This window comes from Ananas comosus, linkage group 1, assembly GCF_001540865.1.
Source record: "Ananas comosus cultivar F153 linkage group 1, ASM154086v1, whole genome shotgun sequence".
Taxonomy (NCBI): Eukaryota; Viridiplantae; Streptophyta; class Magnoliopsida; order Poales; family Bromeliaceae; genus Ananas; species Ananas comosus.
The window spans coordinates 2,181,966-2,199,534 of NC_033621.1; the positions used below are offsets into that span (position 1 = coordinate 2,181,966).

The window sequence follows — 17,569 nt, forward strand, 5'->3', positions numbered from 1 at the left end:
GCCATCCAGTTGTTACTTCTCAGAGTAGAAAAAAAGCTGTTTCAAAAAATTGGCCTAACAGCGCAAAACCAGTCACACACACACAACAAGTTTCTCCCTGCACTGAGTGAATCATAGAATAGCTGAAACCTCATCTGCAATCACCAGTTCAAGAAGAAAGATATCCATTAAGCAAAGATCTTTTCTTTTTGTCATTTCACTTTGTTACCTTTCACTTTTTGACCCCCACTAGGTTTAAGGATCCCAGAAACCTCCACTCATGCAAAAGCCTCAAGAAGCATACACACACAAGTAGGCATAGGATTCTGATTCCCATCATTGTGATGTTGAAGGAGAATAGAATTGTGGAATTGTGGTGCACAACACTGTTACTAAGTGGGAAAAAAAGGCCTGATGTACATTATCTCTTCTTATCTACAATCATTAGCATCTCTGGACATCCATTCTCTTGTGTACCATTGAAAAGCACCTCTACTTACTGTACAAGAACAATAAGTGGTACAACAACAATGTGTGGTACAAAATACAAAATGTAAGCCTCTTAGAATGCTTAATAATTCTTTATTTCAAACTGTTCTAAAAATAATAATAATTATAAAATCCTAAATATGAAATAGTTAATAACACTTGGGGTTTGTTTGGTTCACTTATTTTAAACTCTGAAATCAAAATGGAATTCACTGATTCCGATAGCTGTTGTTTGTTTTACAAGAATTGAATTCTGATTTCAACTCTACTTTGGAATGGAAATGACCTAATCCATTTATGTGATCCAATCTGGCTTTGAATTTTAGATTGACTCGATCCAAAGTAAACTACTACTCTCTCACAAACACTTCCCCCTCCTCTCCCTTTTCACTCTCCTCTTTTTAGATTGACTCGTTCCAAAATAAACTACTACTCTCTCACAAACACTCCCCCCTCCTCTCCCTTTTCACTCTCCTCTTTTTTGACCAAAACCCTTCTTTGAAAACCTTAGATGTCCCAATTGTCTATTCCGATTTCCATTTCAATAATGAACCAAACATTTTTAGATGATTCATTATTTCATTTTCCATTCCAATGCTATCCAATTCCATTTTCCATTCCGATTCCAATTATAAACCAAACATGCCCTTAGCCTCTTTGATGGTAGGTACTTGTCCAACGATGAACTTGCTTCCACACAACATTTAACATAGCAAACAAATTTGACTACTAAGATTGGATATCCAGACAAGGGTTCTAAAGATATGTAAACCTAACGCATATCTCACATCAAGACTTGACTAATATTTTTGGGCTCTCTCTCAAAGAAAAAAGCTGAATCGGACAGCGAAATCCATTGTTTTTGTTATCCTTCTCATATCCTCTTTGGATGTCACTTCTACTATGTGTTTACACTCATCACATAAAACTGAAAAGGAGAAAATAACAAGGAGAAAAGATAACTGCAAAAATCCAAATAACCCTTTTCTTAAGGTGATTATAAGTTACTGTTCAGAAAAATTAGAACCCAAAATAGATACATATGAAGCAAGCTCACAGGACCACCTCAGAAATCGAAGTAAATTAAATGCAGCTTTGTTAGGAATACAACAGTAAGTAATACCTTTCTCAAGGCATTTAAGCTGTGGAGGAGCACCAGTTTACTTCACCTGGAGCAAGATCTTCGGATCTGTTAATGTCAAAGAAGTATTGATGAAAATTGACCCAGAAAAGGAATCAACATTTTCATTGATACAATCATCACTCGGCTTCTCCATCCACAATTCAAAAGAAAGGAGGGAAAAAAGAAAAAGGAAAAATCCACCAAGTGCAGGCCGGTGAGAGGATATTCATGGAATGTAGCCACTTCCTCCACTCTTCTGATCTTCAGTACATGTGGATTTCAACAATAGTGAAAAAGTTCTAAGCCTCTGAAGATGGAATAAGACGACAAATTGAAATTGGCAACTAGGGCAAAATTAACATCTAAAAGCTTTAATCAGAGCAAAGGGCCAACTAAATCAGTCTCTCGCATAACCAAAGGCCGCCTTTCCTATATAAAGTGCATTGTAAGTTGTCCCAAGTCCAATGGCAAAGCATAATCGTTATATGCGACAGTATAAAATATTAGACAAACCTAATGAATGCATATTTGAAGAAGACATGATTTGGTGTATGGTTAGACATCATAGCTCAAAGATCAAAACTCTTATACAACATATAAAAGAAAACAAACAAATAAAGCTCCGTGCCACTGGCACAGATTGCATATAACACATATCATAATTAAGATTTTCACATCAGGAACAAGCAAAGACTAGAAGATAAATGTTAATATAATTACAACAATGATGGACATTGCTGGAACAGTAAGGTTGCTTCATTACGACCTAAGAATCATGAGCTTGAATCATGAAAAACTGCCTCTCTGCATGTGAATGTAGAACTGCAAAGTTTGACTCTTTAAAATCCCACGATAGCTAGACCCTATCTGTTTAGCACACTCTCATAATATAGCAATGGCATCACCATCCACCAAATTAGTTTCCTTGCAAATCAATATGTCAATCTCTCAGTTGATGAAGTTTAATGCCATTATTAGCCCTTTATAGGGAAATCCATTTGACGGATTAAATTCAAGGATCGTTAAGGTAATATTAGACTTCAAAGCTTTGATAAATCAGGTTCAACACCTCGTATCAACATTAAGGGTGTGTTTGGTTCGCTTCTTTTTCACCCTGGAATCGGAATTGGAATGGGTAAATCCGTTTGTGGGTGTTTGGTACGCGGGAGTCCCATTCCGATTCCGATTCCGATTCCCGAGTGGAATGGGAATCCCCCAATCACCTTTTTTTCAATCCGGCCTAGGAGGCCAGATTGAAAGTTGAATCCAGACGGAATGGATATTTATTCGGATTAAATTTATTTTTTCAACTTTTTTTAATTAAAATATGAGTTAAAATTTAAAAATTAAATATATAATTTTAAATTTTAATTTAAACTTAAATTAAAAATTAAAATTTAATCAAGTATTTCGAATCTAACTTATGAATTTGAATTTAAATTAAATTTTAATTTATTTAAAGTTTTATTCAAATTTTATTTCAAACTTAAATTAAATTTATGGATTCAAATTAAAATTTAAATTGTAATTTTAAGTTTGAATTTGAATAAATTAAAATTTAGTTTCATATTTTGAATTATCCGCTCAACTTCAAAGTTTAATTTTTTTTAAAAAAAATAGATTTAAAATTTTGACATTATTTCAAAGTTTTGATGTAAATTTTTAATATTTAATTTTTAATTTGAATTTAAATTAATATATTATAAAGATAATGTTAGTATATTAATTTGATTACGTTTTTTATATCTATCTGAACCAAACACCGACAATGGGAATGATTTATTCCGATTCCGATTCCGATTCAGGTGATAAACCAAACAGAATTAGGTAATGAGTCATTCCGATTCCGATTCCAGCTTATTTTGATTCCGATTCCGATTCCGACTTCGAACCAAACACGCCCTAGCAATAGATACCGCAGACTTCTAATACTGAGATATTCAGACATAAACTCCAGAGCTGAATACTACTGTTTCCTAAGTTTGTGCCACAATATTTTAATAGAATGGTAACCCAATACATGTATTTGAGAGATAGATAGTAACATAGCTCCACGGGCGCTTTGTTGCAACAATAAGGTTGCTCCATTTTGACCTAGGGTCATAATCTTATGGTATGCCGCAGTCTTCAACCACTGCAATATGATACAACTATTCAAAGCTAATTATGAACATCTAGCTGCGTGTCGAATTTTTCAAAAGGCCAGAGCGGCAAGCAGCACGCCATACCATCGAAGTGGCCAGAGTACAGAATCCCGAAGAAAACAGGCATACCTATTGAATTATGTAGCTCATGTCCAAGAAATATGCAGGTGAAAATTAGGGCAGCTCAACAACTCAAGCTTTTCAGACTTGTCCCAGCTCCCTGCAGTACGCACCTCACGTGGAACTGAAAGCATATCTTTCTAACCACTTGGACGATTCAGTGGGAAGAACAGTGAGAACCATACTCACCTAGTGAAGAATGATAAGGTCCTATAGGCCAGTTATTGACATGATAGTACCTATGGGGGAGTATTTGACAGTGCATGAGCTCAAGCAGCCAACTAAATTAAAACCATGTCGTTAAATCAAAATGGGACTATGATAGTACCTAGGATGTGGGTTGCTTAGTTTGTAGCATTGAATTCTACGTTTTCGTGCCTATATTTATCTTCACATCCAGCAAAACTTCCACGAATAATCCTTAGTAAACCTTGCAGAACTGGAAACGAAGTTGACGGTCACAACCTGTAAAAGCTAAACTACATGCAATTCATAGGAGTTACCAACACATCCTTGGTTTAATGCTATGATGGTAGGTAATTTTTTCTTTAAACATACTAAGCCATTCAAGTGGAGGAGCCTTTGTATTTTGTTCAAGTCCAGTTTCTCATTAATAACACAAGCTTCTCAAGAAACAAGAGAAAAGGCGCCAAAACAACAAGGAATGAAGCAAGGGTAAATGAAGCAAATGCCCATACCAAAATTGGCAATCAAATAACTCTTCTTAGGGATCGTGGCTTCCTCACGAAGCTCAACCTGAGCTTCTTGAGCCGCCTCCTCTTCATCGCCATCTTCTCCGGCAACGTGAGCCTCTTCTTCACCTTCTTCTCCTTCTTCACCTTCACATACCTCTTATCCACCTTGTACACCTGTGGCGTCACCGGCACTCCCCGAGCCACCGCCTCATTGAACATCGCATTCGCCCTATCTCCCTGATTGTGCGTCGCCAGCTTCCCTATCAATAGATTATAGGTCTTAATTCCCGGAGCATGCCCGTACCCCTTCATCATCCTAAACACCTTCATCGCGTGCTCCACCCTCTCGATCCCGCATAAGATCTTAATAAACCCAAAGTACGCCTTCCTATCAAGCCGATCACCAAATCCGGCCGATCTCATCCATCCGATCATCTCGTCACCCTCCGAAACCCTAGCGGCCTGGTACAGGCTCCGGATTAGAGCAAGGTACGTGTCCGCATCCGGGGAACAGCCCCACTCCCCCATCCGGCGGAAGAGCGTCACTGCGTCCTCGGTGCGCCGGATCTTGCAGAGGTTAGTGATGAGCACGCGGAAGGTTTCGGAATCGCGCGGGATCCCTGTGGCCTCCATGTCGACGAGGAACTTCTCGGCTTCGGAAGGAAGGCGGAGGGGGTCCTTCTTCCGGCAGAGGCGGCAGATGCAGTCGAGGATGGAGTTGTAGGCCGGGGGGCCGAGATCGAAGCCGCCGCGTNCACACAAAAGGGGAAAGGCTAAGAAACAGAGCAGAAGCGGTTGACCCTTCAATGGAAAAATACGAGCAGCGTTGAAGAAATGCAACTAAAATGATTGCAAAACTCTTCCAAACCCTTAGCATAATACAAAAGTTGACAAATATTGAGAACTGAAGCAATGCAGCAAGCATATTATTAAGCATTATTTGAGAAGCATCACAATTTGAACATTCTGACAAGGAAAATTACCAAAATAAGCGGAAATACATGAAAGTTTCCGCATCAGCATGTCACACGATATTTATACCGGACATCAAGCAGCCCTAAAACCTAACTGATAATAATTCAAGTAATTTCCCACCAAAAGCCCTAATTCCTTACACTATCTAACCAGTAGCCGAGCAACATCCAAACAAAAGAGAAGCAACATTCTATAGATCTTTATTTGATAGAGTTCTAAGAACTATACCATGTGAAACAACTGATTTTCTGTAGCATCTTACAATAAGAGTTCGAGTGATTCACCAGTAACAAGCATTATTCAGTAACTATGCATTACTCAGTTAATATGAAGTGAACAAACGATCTAAAGCAACATCTGAATCAAGAGAAGGGGCATCCTATAGATTTTTAACGAGGGAGAAGATCCAAGAATTACACCTGCGTGCCCCACTGGCCCTTGACGCAGGAATCGGGCGAGATCCGGCCGTCCCTGCCGCGCATGAGCTCGCGGAGGCCGTCGATCTCGGCCTCGTCGTAGACGTAGATCCGGAGGTCGAGGCGGGGCCCGTAGCCGCGCTGGGGCCACGCGAGGGCGCCGGCGCCGTCGAAGAGCGCGTCGGAGGAGGAGGAGGAGGCGGTGGCGGTGGAGAGGGATCGGGAAGGAGGGGGAGGCGGCGGAGGGAGGAGGCGGAGGAGGAGGTGGCGGAGATGGAGGGGATTTGGGGGGCGCCTCCACATGGCGGTGGTGGTGGTAAATTAGGGCGAAAATGGGAGTGGAGAAAAGGGGGGAAAAGGTCGGAGCTTTATTAAATTAGGGTTTTAAGCGTTCCATTTCCATTGATCAGGGGGATGATGATGGTGAAGTAAAACCCTAGCTAGACGAGCGTAAGCGTTGCACGACTCGCTCTATCTATGTGACTCATGATCGAGCGTGTTCACCATTCTCTCTACACGGTTGCTTACTCATGAGTGTGAATTATTTGTTGAGATAATTTTTGCCTTAATTACACTTGCTACCCTGAATTTTGCAATGGGCTTTTTTTTGCAAATAGCACCCTCACAATTTTTTTTTTAAAATTGGTCCTGTCAAAAATTTATTTACAAAAATGATTCTGGTCCCGCCACGCAAGCGCCACGTCAGCGCCACGCGGGCGGGGCTGTGCCAGATGGTTAAGTTGAACACGGTGAACCATTCACCGTGTTCAATACAAAGTTTTTGTATTGGACACGGTGAATGATTTACCGTGTCCAATACAAAATAGTTAAGATCGAAATATTTGTATTGGACACGGTGAACCATTCACCGTGTCCAATACAAATAATTGGACACGGTGAATGATTCACCGTGTTGGACACGGTGAATGGTTCACCGTGTCTAATACAAATATCTCCAACTTAGTCATTGTTGGGGTATTTGTATTACCGTGTCCAATACAAAAATCTTGTATTGAACACGGTGAATAATTCACCGTGTTCAACTTAAATATCTGGGCCCGCCCTGCCCGCGTGGCGCTGATGTGGCGCTGACCTGGCAGGGGTAGGGCCATTTTTGCAAATAATTTTTGGACGGGGCTATTTTTATAAATAAAATTTGTCAGGGGGCTATTTGCAAAAAAAACCCTTTTGCAATTATTCTTACGGTTTTTTATGTATTTTATACTTTCAAATATATATATATATATATATATATATATATATATAGANCCGGCGCGGGCGAGGCGGGAGAGGGCGGCGGAGAGGGAGAGAGGGCCGGCGGAGGGGCGGAACTCCGAGAGGAGGGCGGAGACGGCCTTGAAGTCGCGGCGGCGGGAGAGGTGGTGGACGAGGAGCGCGAGGGAGGCGTCGGAGGGGTGGAAGGAGCGGCGGCGGACCAGGTGACGGTAGAGGTCGGCGGCGGCGCGGCCGGAGGAGGGGGAGAGGGCGAGCACGTCGCGGAGGAGCGCGGTGTCGAAGCGCACGTCCGAGAAGTGGAGGGAGAAGTGCGCGTCCAGGTCGAGAGGCGCCGCCGTCGCCGTCGCCGTCGCCGTCGCCGCCGCCGCCTCGGAGGAGGATGAGCGATCGGCGGAGGAGAGCTTGGTTAGCTCGGCGGCGATGGAGCGGGCGACGTCGGAGGCGGCGGCGGCGGAGTAGGAGGAAGCGGTGGCGGTGGAGAGGGATCGGGACGGAGGGGGAGGAGGCGGAGGGAGGAGGCGGAGGAGGAGGTGGCGGAGATGGAGGGGATTTGGGGGGCGCCTCCACATGGTGGTGGTGGTGGTAAATTAGCGCGAAAATGGGAGTGGAGAAGAGGGCGAAAAAGGTCGGAGCTTTATTATTAAATTAGGGTTTTAAGCGTTCCATTTCCATTGATCAGGGGGATGACGATCGTGAAGTAAAACCCTAGCTAGACTAGCGTAAGCGTCGCACGACTCTTATCTATATGACTTATGATCGAGCGTGTTCACTATTCTCTCTACATGGTTGCTTACTTATGAGTTCGAATTATTAGTTGAGATAATTTTTGCCTTAATTACACTTGCTACCCTGAATTTTGTAATTATTCTTACGGTTTTTTATGTATTTTATAATTTCAAAAATATATATATGTTTAAGTTTCACAGCAATTTCTATGCTCACATAACTAAAATTAAATGACCTTTTTTTTTTTTTCTTCATCTAAGGATCCATTTGATTACATGTAGTTACAATTGTACGGTAATTATAATTACATCTAAATATAAATTTAATATTTATTTTGATATATTTAACTTCAACTCTGCAGGAGGAGCTCCAACTACTGCAACAGTTAAAATTACGTTCAAATTAGCCGCAGTTTCAACTGTGAAAAACAGTTGAAGAGAACAACTTTAAACACTTTAATTATTTTTAAATAAAAAAATATATTGGAGATGATCTTATAATCATATATATAAAATGATAGAATTTTAAAAATTATTTCTCAACTGTATGCAACTAAACAAATTATTTATAATTGCAGCGCTTTTTATTGCATCTAACTAAACAAAATGCATATAGTTACAACTACTATATTATTAACTACGTACATTTTCAATTATACTGTATTTATTTATAATTACGACTTGTACTCGTGGACATAATAACAACCTTAGTGGATCATGAGACTTATCAAATTCATGAATGTAATCCAAACGACTCCTGGAGTTTCAACGTGACTAACTCACTATGCATTCAAACAGCTCCTAACGTTAGATGCATTTAGCAATTTAAATTTGAATTCAATTAACAAAATGAGTTTTTCTTTTTCTTTGAACAACAATGTTTAATCTCGGTCCCTGCTCAACAAAATAGGGGGAAAATTTCTCAAGTCATTTCTGAAGCAACAAAAATGTTTTTTAGTTTCACTTGAACTCCGTCGATGTTTTTTACTTCGAATTTTTTTTTGAATTTCGTAGGCGGATATTTTCCTCGAAAAAGTTCTTTTAAAAGGATGATATTGCATTCATCCCTTTTAATTGAAATTTGAAAGCATGAAAAGAACAGCGTTTTTGCCTCAGAATATAAAGAAAATCAAATTAAAGTTATGTGGAGGCCAACCAATTAATCTAATAATTTAAAAGAAGAAGAAATTTAAAAGTAGTTCTAAAAGATGATTAGCCCAAACTAAGCCCAAGTTTGGCCCAATAAATCTTTGGGTGGGCCTAAGCCAAATTTGAGACTTGGGTCAAGGCCACCACCAACCCCATATATGTCAGAGGCATAAATGATTTCTGTGTCTACCCGAATATTCAACTAATGTTAGGTGTAACGNTCTTCATCTAAGGGTTTATTTGATTACATGTAGTTACAATTGTACGGTAATTATAATTGCATCAAAATAAAAATTTAGTATTTATTTTGATGTATTTAACTTCAACTCTGCAGGAGGAGATCCAACTACTGCAACAATTAAATTACATCCAAATTAGTCGCAGTTTCAACTGTAACAGTTGAAGAGAGCAATTTTAAACACTTTAATTATTTTTAAATAAAAAAATATATTGAAGATAATCTTATAATCATATATATAAAATGATAGAATTTTAAAAATTATTTCTCAACTGTATGCAACGAAACAAATTATTTATAATTACAGCACTTTCTACTGCATGTAACTAAACAAGATGGATGTAGTTACAACTGCTGTATTTTTAACTACATACATTTTCCACTATACTGTATTTATAATTACGACTTGTACTCGTGGACATAATAACAACCTTAGTGGATCATGAGACTTATCAAATTCATGAATGTAATCCAAACGACTCCTAGAGTTTCAACGTGACTAACTCACTATGCATTCAAACAGCTCCTAACATTAGATGCATTTAGCAATTTAAATTTGAATTCAATTAACAAAATGAGTTTTTCTTTTTCTTTGAACAACAATGTTTAATCTCAGTCCCTGCTCAACAAAATAGGGGGAAAATTTCTCAAGTCATTTCTGAAGCAACAAAAATGTTTTTTTAGTTTCACTTGAACTCCGTCGATGTTTTTTACTTCGAATTTTTTTTTGAATTTCGTAGGCGGATATTTTCCTCGAAAAAGTTCTTTTAAAAGGATGATATTGCATTCATCCCTTTTAATTGAAGTTTGAAAGCATGAGAAGAACAGCGTTTTTGCCTCAGAATATAAAGAAAATCAAATTAAAGTTATGTGGAGGCCAACCAATTAATCTAATAATTTAAAAGAAGAAGAAATTTAAAAGTAGTTCTAAAAGAAGATTAGCCCAAACTAAGCCCAAGTTTGGCCCAATAAATCTTTGGGTGGGCCTCAGCCAAATTTGAGACTTTGGTCAAGGCCACCACCAACCCAATATATGTCAGAGGCATAAATGATTTCTGTGCCTACCCGAATACTCAACTAATGTTAGGTGTAACGACCCGACTCACTAGTTTTTATTCGACCAAAACCATCGGTCTAGTATTAAACACATTTTCCCTTCTGTCTGATATTGGATTATTCAGGTATTACTTTATTACAAACGGCTTTCCTGAATCATGAGATTTTTACTGTTTCGTGGTGAAAGATTATTCTGTATTGCCTAAAATAATAATAATAATAATAATAATAATAATAATCTGTAAATACTGTAGTGTGCGTGTGTGTAAGAGAAATAATATGATTTACAAGAATTATGAGTAGATTATGCTCAATATAGTTTGTTTTGTATCCTATTACCAAACCAACCAATTTGGTATCAATTGCAACAATTCCCTTCAATTTGAATTTGGATAAAATTTCGGATACCTTTGTCTCTTTACATGTTTGCAATGTCTCTTTACATGTTTACAATTCTTAAGATGGGTATCAAAATTTAAGAACCACAATATGGCCCACAGAAAATATTTTATATTAGGTTATAAATTAAAAGAACTATTATATCGCACACAATGTACGAATTTAAGCAGTATGAATGATTGATCAGACCGTCTCTCTCATCTCATGAGGAGATTCATCATATAATTTTTCTCTGATAAAACTACTACACACAAGGGCAATGTACATGGGAAAAACCAATGTGACTAGTAGTACCAAGCTTTAATAATCGTGCTCAGGGTTCCCTGTTGCTCCTCCACCCTCCAGCATTGTCCCTTCCAAGCTTTGGTACTTCACATCCTTATCAAATATCTCCATCATATATCATAAATAAATCATTAAAGAAGTAGTAGGTAACACACCAGCATCATTAACTCATGTCCAAATCCCAAATCTTTAGAATTGGTAAAGATATTTGTATTGAAATTGCCCAAAAAATAATAATAATAATAATAAAGAGTCTCTCTTAAAATTGCCACCTCTCAAGGTGGAAAGAGAAAGAAGAGTTATTAATATTTAGTCAAATCCAAGGAGGATCAAAGTTTAAAAATAAAGAATAAAAAAGAATATAATTTGGAAAAGAATATAACAATAATTAAGGTCGTAATATAGATTTTTAGCTAATCTTTGAATTGATACGACTAATGTAATATTCTATAGCATAATTTTATACAGTTTTGTTGTTCGATATTCACCTCTTTTTATTTTTTGACTGTAAGACACAGAATGATTTTTTGTGTTACACAAACATAGATAATAGCCAATCTTCTAAGTAGCCATTTTTTAAATAACAGTGATGAATATTCGTTAGTAATTACGTATAATGATGCAACATTTCCCTACTTTGATAATGATGCATAAATTTTAAGATTCTTTAGAAGAGGTTGTTTGATGTCTCAGAATAGTATGAAAAATTATTTTTTAAAAAAAAATCTATGGAAAAAACTTTTTTTTCAAAATTTTTATTTCTAGAATAAATTAATTTTTTTTAGAAATAAAAATACTATTTTTCTCATAAAATCTGAAAAGAATAATTTTTTAGAAAAATAACTTTTTCTAGGAGCCAGACGAGTGGAAAATACTTTTTCAAACATTTTCTATTTGGGAAGCATCAATTTCAACTTTTTTCATTAAATGCACTAAAACTTATGAGTTTGAACTAAGAAATTTGTTATTCTAAAACAATAACTTTTAGTAAAAAGTTAGGCTAAATATTTTGTATTGTTAAAGTAATTATGATATAAATTAGAAAACCAAACATGTTGAAAGAATCTTCCTATATATACTTGGGAATCACAAGCTAGGGTTGTTGCCAAATAAATAATCTATTAATAATGCTCATAAGTCACAACTCATGCATAAAAGTACAAAATATCTCCTATAGCATATGTTGATGCTTCAATTATTAAAGAGGTTGGAGTTAGGTGAGGGGGTATATATATAAGAGAGTAGATTAATAATTTATTTATCATTTTCATACACCATTTTCTTAATTCAATTTAATTATTGCAATCCAGCTAGCAAATCCATGTGCATTTTATCTTAAGATAATTTAATTTTTAATTTATTTCACATTTGAAGCCAAAAAAGCTCAATTCTAGAGATGTTGACTTGACCCAAAACTGCTTTAGAAAATTATTGCTTACACTATGAGTAAAGACACAAAATCAAGTTTAATTTACTAAATATGTTTTTTTTTTAAAAAAAATAGAATAGTTAACATCTCTAGAATTGAGCTTTTTTGGCTTCAAATGTGAAATAAATTANTATGAGTAAAGACACAAAATCAAGTTTAATTTACTAAATATGTTTTTTTTTTAAAAAAAATAGAATAGTTAACATATTCTTATGGCTTTCGAAATATCTACGTATGAAAAATCGCAAATCGTTGATTTATTTAGACGACTTGATATCTAAATAATAGTTTTTTTTTTCACTCTTTATTTGTTACAGATTATATTTATCGAACTACATTTTTTTTTTAAAAAAAATATAAGATGGTGATAGATGTTCACATATGTACATAGGGTGCATGTAATAAGTTCCGCAAATCCCGTGAGTTGAGTTGAATTAATCCCCAAATTAAAGGTTAAAAATTTGTGATTAAACCGAGGAGTTTACTTAACAAAGTCCATGTAATTAAAAGTCGGCAGCGTATTCAAAGCCGCCGCCGTATACACCCACTCGCGGGAACACCCTCACCGTAGCCGGTTCCTATACGTACCCCACAACTCCAAACACCGTACAACAACACTATCCGAAGGCCACGTGTCAATCGGAACGGATCCACAGTTAACGTCGCCCAGAAATGTTACCCGCAGTTTGGATCCGTACGCCGAATCTTGGATCTGCCTTGAGATTCGTGCTCCGGGATCACGGATCCTATTATTATTATTATTATTATTATTATTATTATTATTATTAAATTTTATTATAATTTTGCTCTTCCAATTAAAGGGGTTTGGGGAGGGAATGGGCGAAGAGGTGGAATAGGGAGTAGGGCGAAGGTGAGTTTCTCCTCTTCTTCTTCGCCTCAATCTCTTCTTACTCTCCAATTAATCCCATCATTACCCGTTCGGGGCGGAAATGTGCGATTTTGATCCGATTTTTGCCCAATTTTAGTGGATTTTTTTTTGGGGTGCTTTTAAGGTTAATTGAGATGGATTTGATCTTATTTGAGTTCGATTTAGTTCGGAATTAGGGTTTCTGATGCTCTGTTGTTGCAAAAACTCAGATTTGAATCGTGGGTTTAGTCTGGGACTTAGGGTTAGTCTTGTAGTTCAACTTATAGATGGTCGGATGAGTTTGATTAATGATTATAATCATAAAAAGATCAAATTTTTAGTTTTTAATATTCAATTTTATTGTACTAATAAGTAGGTTATAAATGCTCCTACACAGGTTGTTACTGAGTGCTGTATCATAGAATGGTTTACTTGTAATGTGAAATGAAAGGTTGTTATCTACCTACCAATGTATACTTTTTTCCACAGCGCACATAAAACTTGTTATCTTTTGATTGTACTATTTTTTGTTTATTTTTATTTTTTAAAAATTGTATGATGCTCATATAAAAAAAGTGCTTTTATTTGATGCAAGTTTGGTAACATGTCATTGTTGCGGGTGCCAATCTTTTAAAATCTGCTTACCTCATTAAACTAATTTGATAAGTTAAGCTAAATTTATAAATTATTATGTACTTATTTTGCAGGTTTTGGGGTTTATAGAGCTGAAAATTTCCTTCTGACTACTTCTTGAAGAGCCAATTAACTCAGGCTGGTGGCAAAGAGGTGTGATGGAATAAAAATTTCACAATTATTCAGAATATAGTGCAAAATTTGTGGGGTTATATAATAAAAGAATCTTAAAGTTTTGTTTAAACTAATAGTTTCATTAATTAGATTTTGTCTTCTTTGACCTGGCCCTACTGGCTCTTTTAGACTTGCTCTTATTTTTGTTTTATCCCCATATGTTTGATTTTTCTAATTTTACTACCAGAAGTGCTTGTGACATGATCCTACCACATTGACTTTTATATGCACGTGTTTGCACGTATACTTGTTTAGCCTATATGCTTCATTAAGCTCTTTGTTAGGATTAAAAGTTTTCATCTTGTTCGTCTTCTTCATCCTCTTACTTGCTTTCTAGCTCTAGATGTTTATATCTCTAGAGCTTCTATGAGAGCAGATTAAGTTCCTTTTTTTCTCTTTCTCTCTCTCTCTCTTTGCCTTGCTCTTCTTTGTGATTGTTGTATGGCAAATCCTCGTGCGACCCGTTTCAAGGTATGGATCTGCAAAAGTAGGATACCAGCAGTCTATTTCTCAGGGCTTTTTCGTTAGAATTAAGTTCTGTATCTTTGTTATGAATTGTTTGTTTTGCGCTCCATAATCAAATCCACACAGTTATGGATGTGCCTTGATGGTTTTGTTTCGTTAATGACCTAAAAGTCTAGGAGTAAGAAGAGGTCAGCTGTGTATTTAGTTGAAAATGTTCTTTCTTGTCGTATGTCATTTTGTGTGATTCTCCTCTCTCTGTAAACATTCTCGTCAGATTAGTCATTCACAGGGTTAGTTCTGCTTATACAACAAGTTTTCCTTTTTTGTGTTCTAAAATAGAACACACCTCACTCAGGAAGCTAGAATGAATCCAAAGGCCCATCAGGAAGTGTAAGATATGGGTAGGATTTCTAAAAGAGCAATATAATTCGAAGAGAGCTATGTTTTTAGAAAATTTTGTTCTATATATTGTTGATACTGTTTACAGGCTCCTCATGTTCTTCTGTAAAGCCTTGATTGAATATGTTTTGTGAATTTTGTTTTATTTCCATGTGTATTACCTGGTTTCTGATTCCACTATGCGACATCTTCTGTATCTAAGGATTAAATATCTTAGGCGATTTCGATTCCATTTTTATTTTTTTAGCTTAACCTGTTGCCTCTCGCAAATCTAGTTTCTACAATCACTTTTACTTGTACCAGTTTAACATGTAGACTCAGAAATTCCAGAGGTATGTAGATACAAAATTTACCGTATAAAAATTTTAGCATATGAGATCTTTGGGTTACAACCATGCTTGTAAATATGCTTTTTATAATGCACCAACGCTTCACAACTGATTTAATTTAGCATGGGCATGTTGAGATTAACTCAATTGTTAAGGGCTCAGGTTCATTTCAATTGAAGTCTGCACACAGTGCCTCTTCTATAAAGCATGAAAGCACGACACCTGCGATTCTGTTTCTTCACAGCAACAGTAGAAGCTAGAAAAATAGGAATCTTTAATTCCTCTTGCTTTATCCAATTTTCTCTAAAACTACTCTTCTGTGTTAATTGAATGCATAAACTACTCAAAAATGCCAGAATTCTCTTTCATTTATGTTGTTTTGGTCATTCTTGATTTTGGATTCTGTGTCTACATACTATTGCATTTTTCTTTTTCTTTTTCTGTTATTTGCATCTCCTTAACCGAACGTTGCTTTCCTGCAGATGCCTACTACTTCAGAGACCTCGAAGGAAAACCCTTCCTCTAACTTGAGTGACGCAAATCTCACGTCAAAAACCGAACTGCCCTGGACTGACATTCTCGCAAGCCTAGCCCAGAAAGCATCAGTCTATGGAGTCGCTATCGGCTACTGCCTATCCGCCTCACTTCTTTCCATTATCAACAAATGGGCAGTAATGAAATTTCCCTACCCAGGTGCCTTAACTGCCCTCCAATACCTAACCAGCGTTCTTGGAGTTCTCATATGCGGACAGCTAAGGCTCATAGAACATGATTCCCTTAATCTACGAACGATGTGGAAGTTCTTACCCGCTGCTGTGATGTTCTACATTTCGATTTTCACAAACAGTGAGCTCCTCCTCCATGCCAATGTTGACACATTCATCGTGTTCCGTTCTGCTGTCCCCATTTTCGTGGCCATCGGAGAGACTCTCTACCTTCACCAGCCGTGGCCCTCATTTAAGACATGGGTCTCTTTATCCACTATCTTAGGAGGCAGTGTGATCTATGTTCTCACCGATTACCAATTCACTGTGACGGCTTATAGCTGGGCGGTGGCTTATCTCGTCAGCATGTCGATCGACTTTGTGTATATCAAGCACGTGGTGATGACCATCGGGCTTAACACGTGGGGGCTTGTGCTATACAACAATTTGGAAGCACTTCTGCTTTTCCCACTAGAGCTTCTTATAATGGGGGAGTGGGACAAGATGAAGGACGATAGTGCCAAAGTTGCAAATTGGTATTCTTTTGAGGTGATATTGCCTGTGGGCCTTTCGTGCTTGTTTGGCTTGTCGATTTCTTTCTTTGGGTTTTCATGCAGAAGGGCTATTTCGGCCACGGGCTTCACCGTGCTCGGGATAGTGAATAAGCTTCTAACGGTCGTGATTAACTTGGTCATTTGGGATAAGCATGCTTCCTTGGTGGGCACCATCGGGTTGCTTATATGCATGTCCGGGGGCGTTCTATACCAGCAATCGACTACCAAACCAAAAGCACCGAAGGTTGAAGCAAAAGCCGAAGCTGATGATGAGGAGCAGCAGAAGCTGCTTCAGATGCAGTCGAGCGGAGAAGCTGATTCGACTAAGAAGCTCGGTGTTGTTTCTGAAAGCCCCAAGTGATGGTTTCCTATGAGGGATTTAATCCATTTTTCAGCTTCTCAGCGTGCGATTCTTTGAGGGTCATCTCATCTGTTTTTCGATTCTTTCAAACGTCGAGATGTATTTCTTACAGGAAATATTATAGAAGAAGATTATCTTCGAACTACACAGGTAAAATTTGATGGAGAATACGAAAGATCGAAATGTTAGTGATAAGTTACACGATAATAATTGTCTCTTTAGTTTTTGCTGAAAGTTGTATTAGTAGATTGAGATCTCTTCTCAGATATATTTTCATATACGAAAGCTGTTGCCTATTCATAAAGTGAAAATTTCCTTTTGTCAGATAATAGTATGGTTGCATTATTGGTAAAAGATCAATTTTCAGATCTAGAGGAATCTTATTGGAAATTCATATGTAATGTAGATGAACAACATGTGCGTGCACCTTATATCCTAAGTATAATAACATATGCAGTGGTTGCACACACTGGCAATTTCCTCAAATCTTAGGTGTCGGCACGCAGAAGGGCATTATGGTAATTTAAGCTTTATGCACTGCATATAGATAGTGTTGTTGATTGAAGTTTTAGATGACAAGGTATTCACATTGCACAGTCATATCATTATATAAATGATATGTAT

At 37.3% G+C, this 17,569-nt stretch overlaps 2 protein-coding genes across 5 annotated transcripts; one reads left to right on the forward strand and one right to left on the reverse strand.

Moving 5' to 3' along the window:
• Positions 1,436-7,837, reverse strand: LOC109715845 (pentatricopeptide repeat-containing protein PNM1, mitochondrial). Its single transcript, XM_020241045.1, has 5 exons — positions 7,216-7,837; positions 6,446-6,453; positions 5,945-6,236; positions 4,554-5,351; positions 1,436-1,852 (listed from the first exon to the last, which is right to left on the reverse strand). Exons 1-4 carry the CDS (start codon positions 7,744-7,746, stop codon positions 4,566-4,568), a joined length of 1,617 nt encoding a protein of 538 aa, XP_020096634.1. The 5' UTR covers positions 7,747-7,837; the 3' UTR covers positions 1,436-1,852; positions 4,554-4,565.
• On the forward strand, positions 13,264-17,299 carry LOC109721617 (GDP-mannose transporter GONST3). Of its 4 annotated transcripts, none has more exons than XM_020249337.1 (3): positions 13,268-13,329; positions 14,034-14,097; positions 15,809-17,299. In XM_020249337.1, the coding sequence occupies exon 3, from the start codon at positions 15,809-15,811 to the stop codon at positions 16,943-16,945; it is 1,137 nt and encodes a 378-aa protein (XP_020104926.1). In that variant the 5' UTR covers positions 13,268-13,329; positions 14,034-14,097; the 3' UTR covers positions 16,946-17,299. The 4 variants fall into 4 exon arrangements, with proteins under 4 accessions (XP_020104933.1, XP_020104926.1, XP_020104919.1 ...); XM_020249330.1 differs by having other exon boundaries at positions 13,276-13,329; positions 14,034-14,112; XM_020249344.1 differs by lacking the exon at positions 14,034-14,097 and having other exon boundaries at positions 13,264-13,329.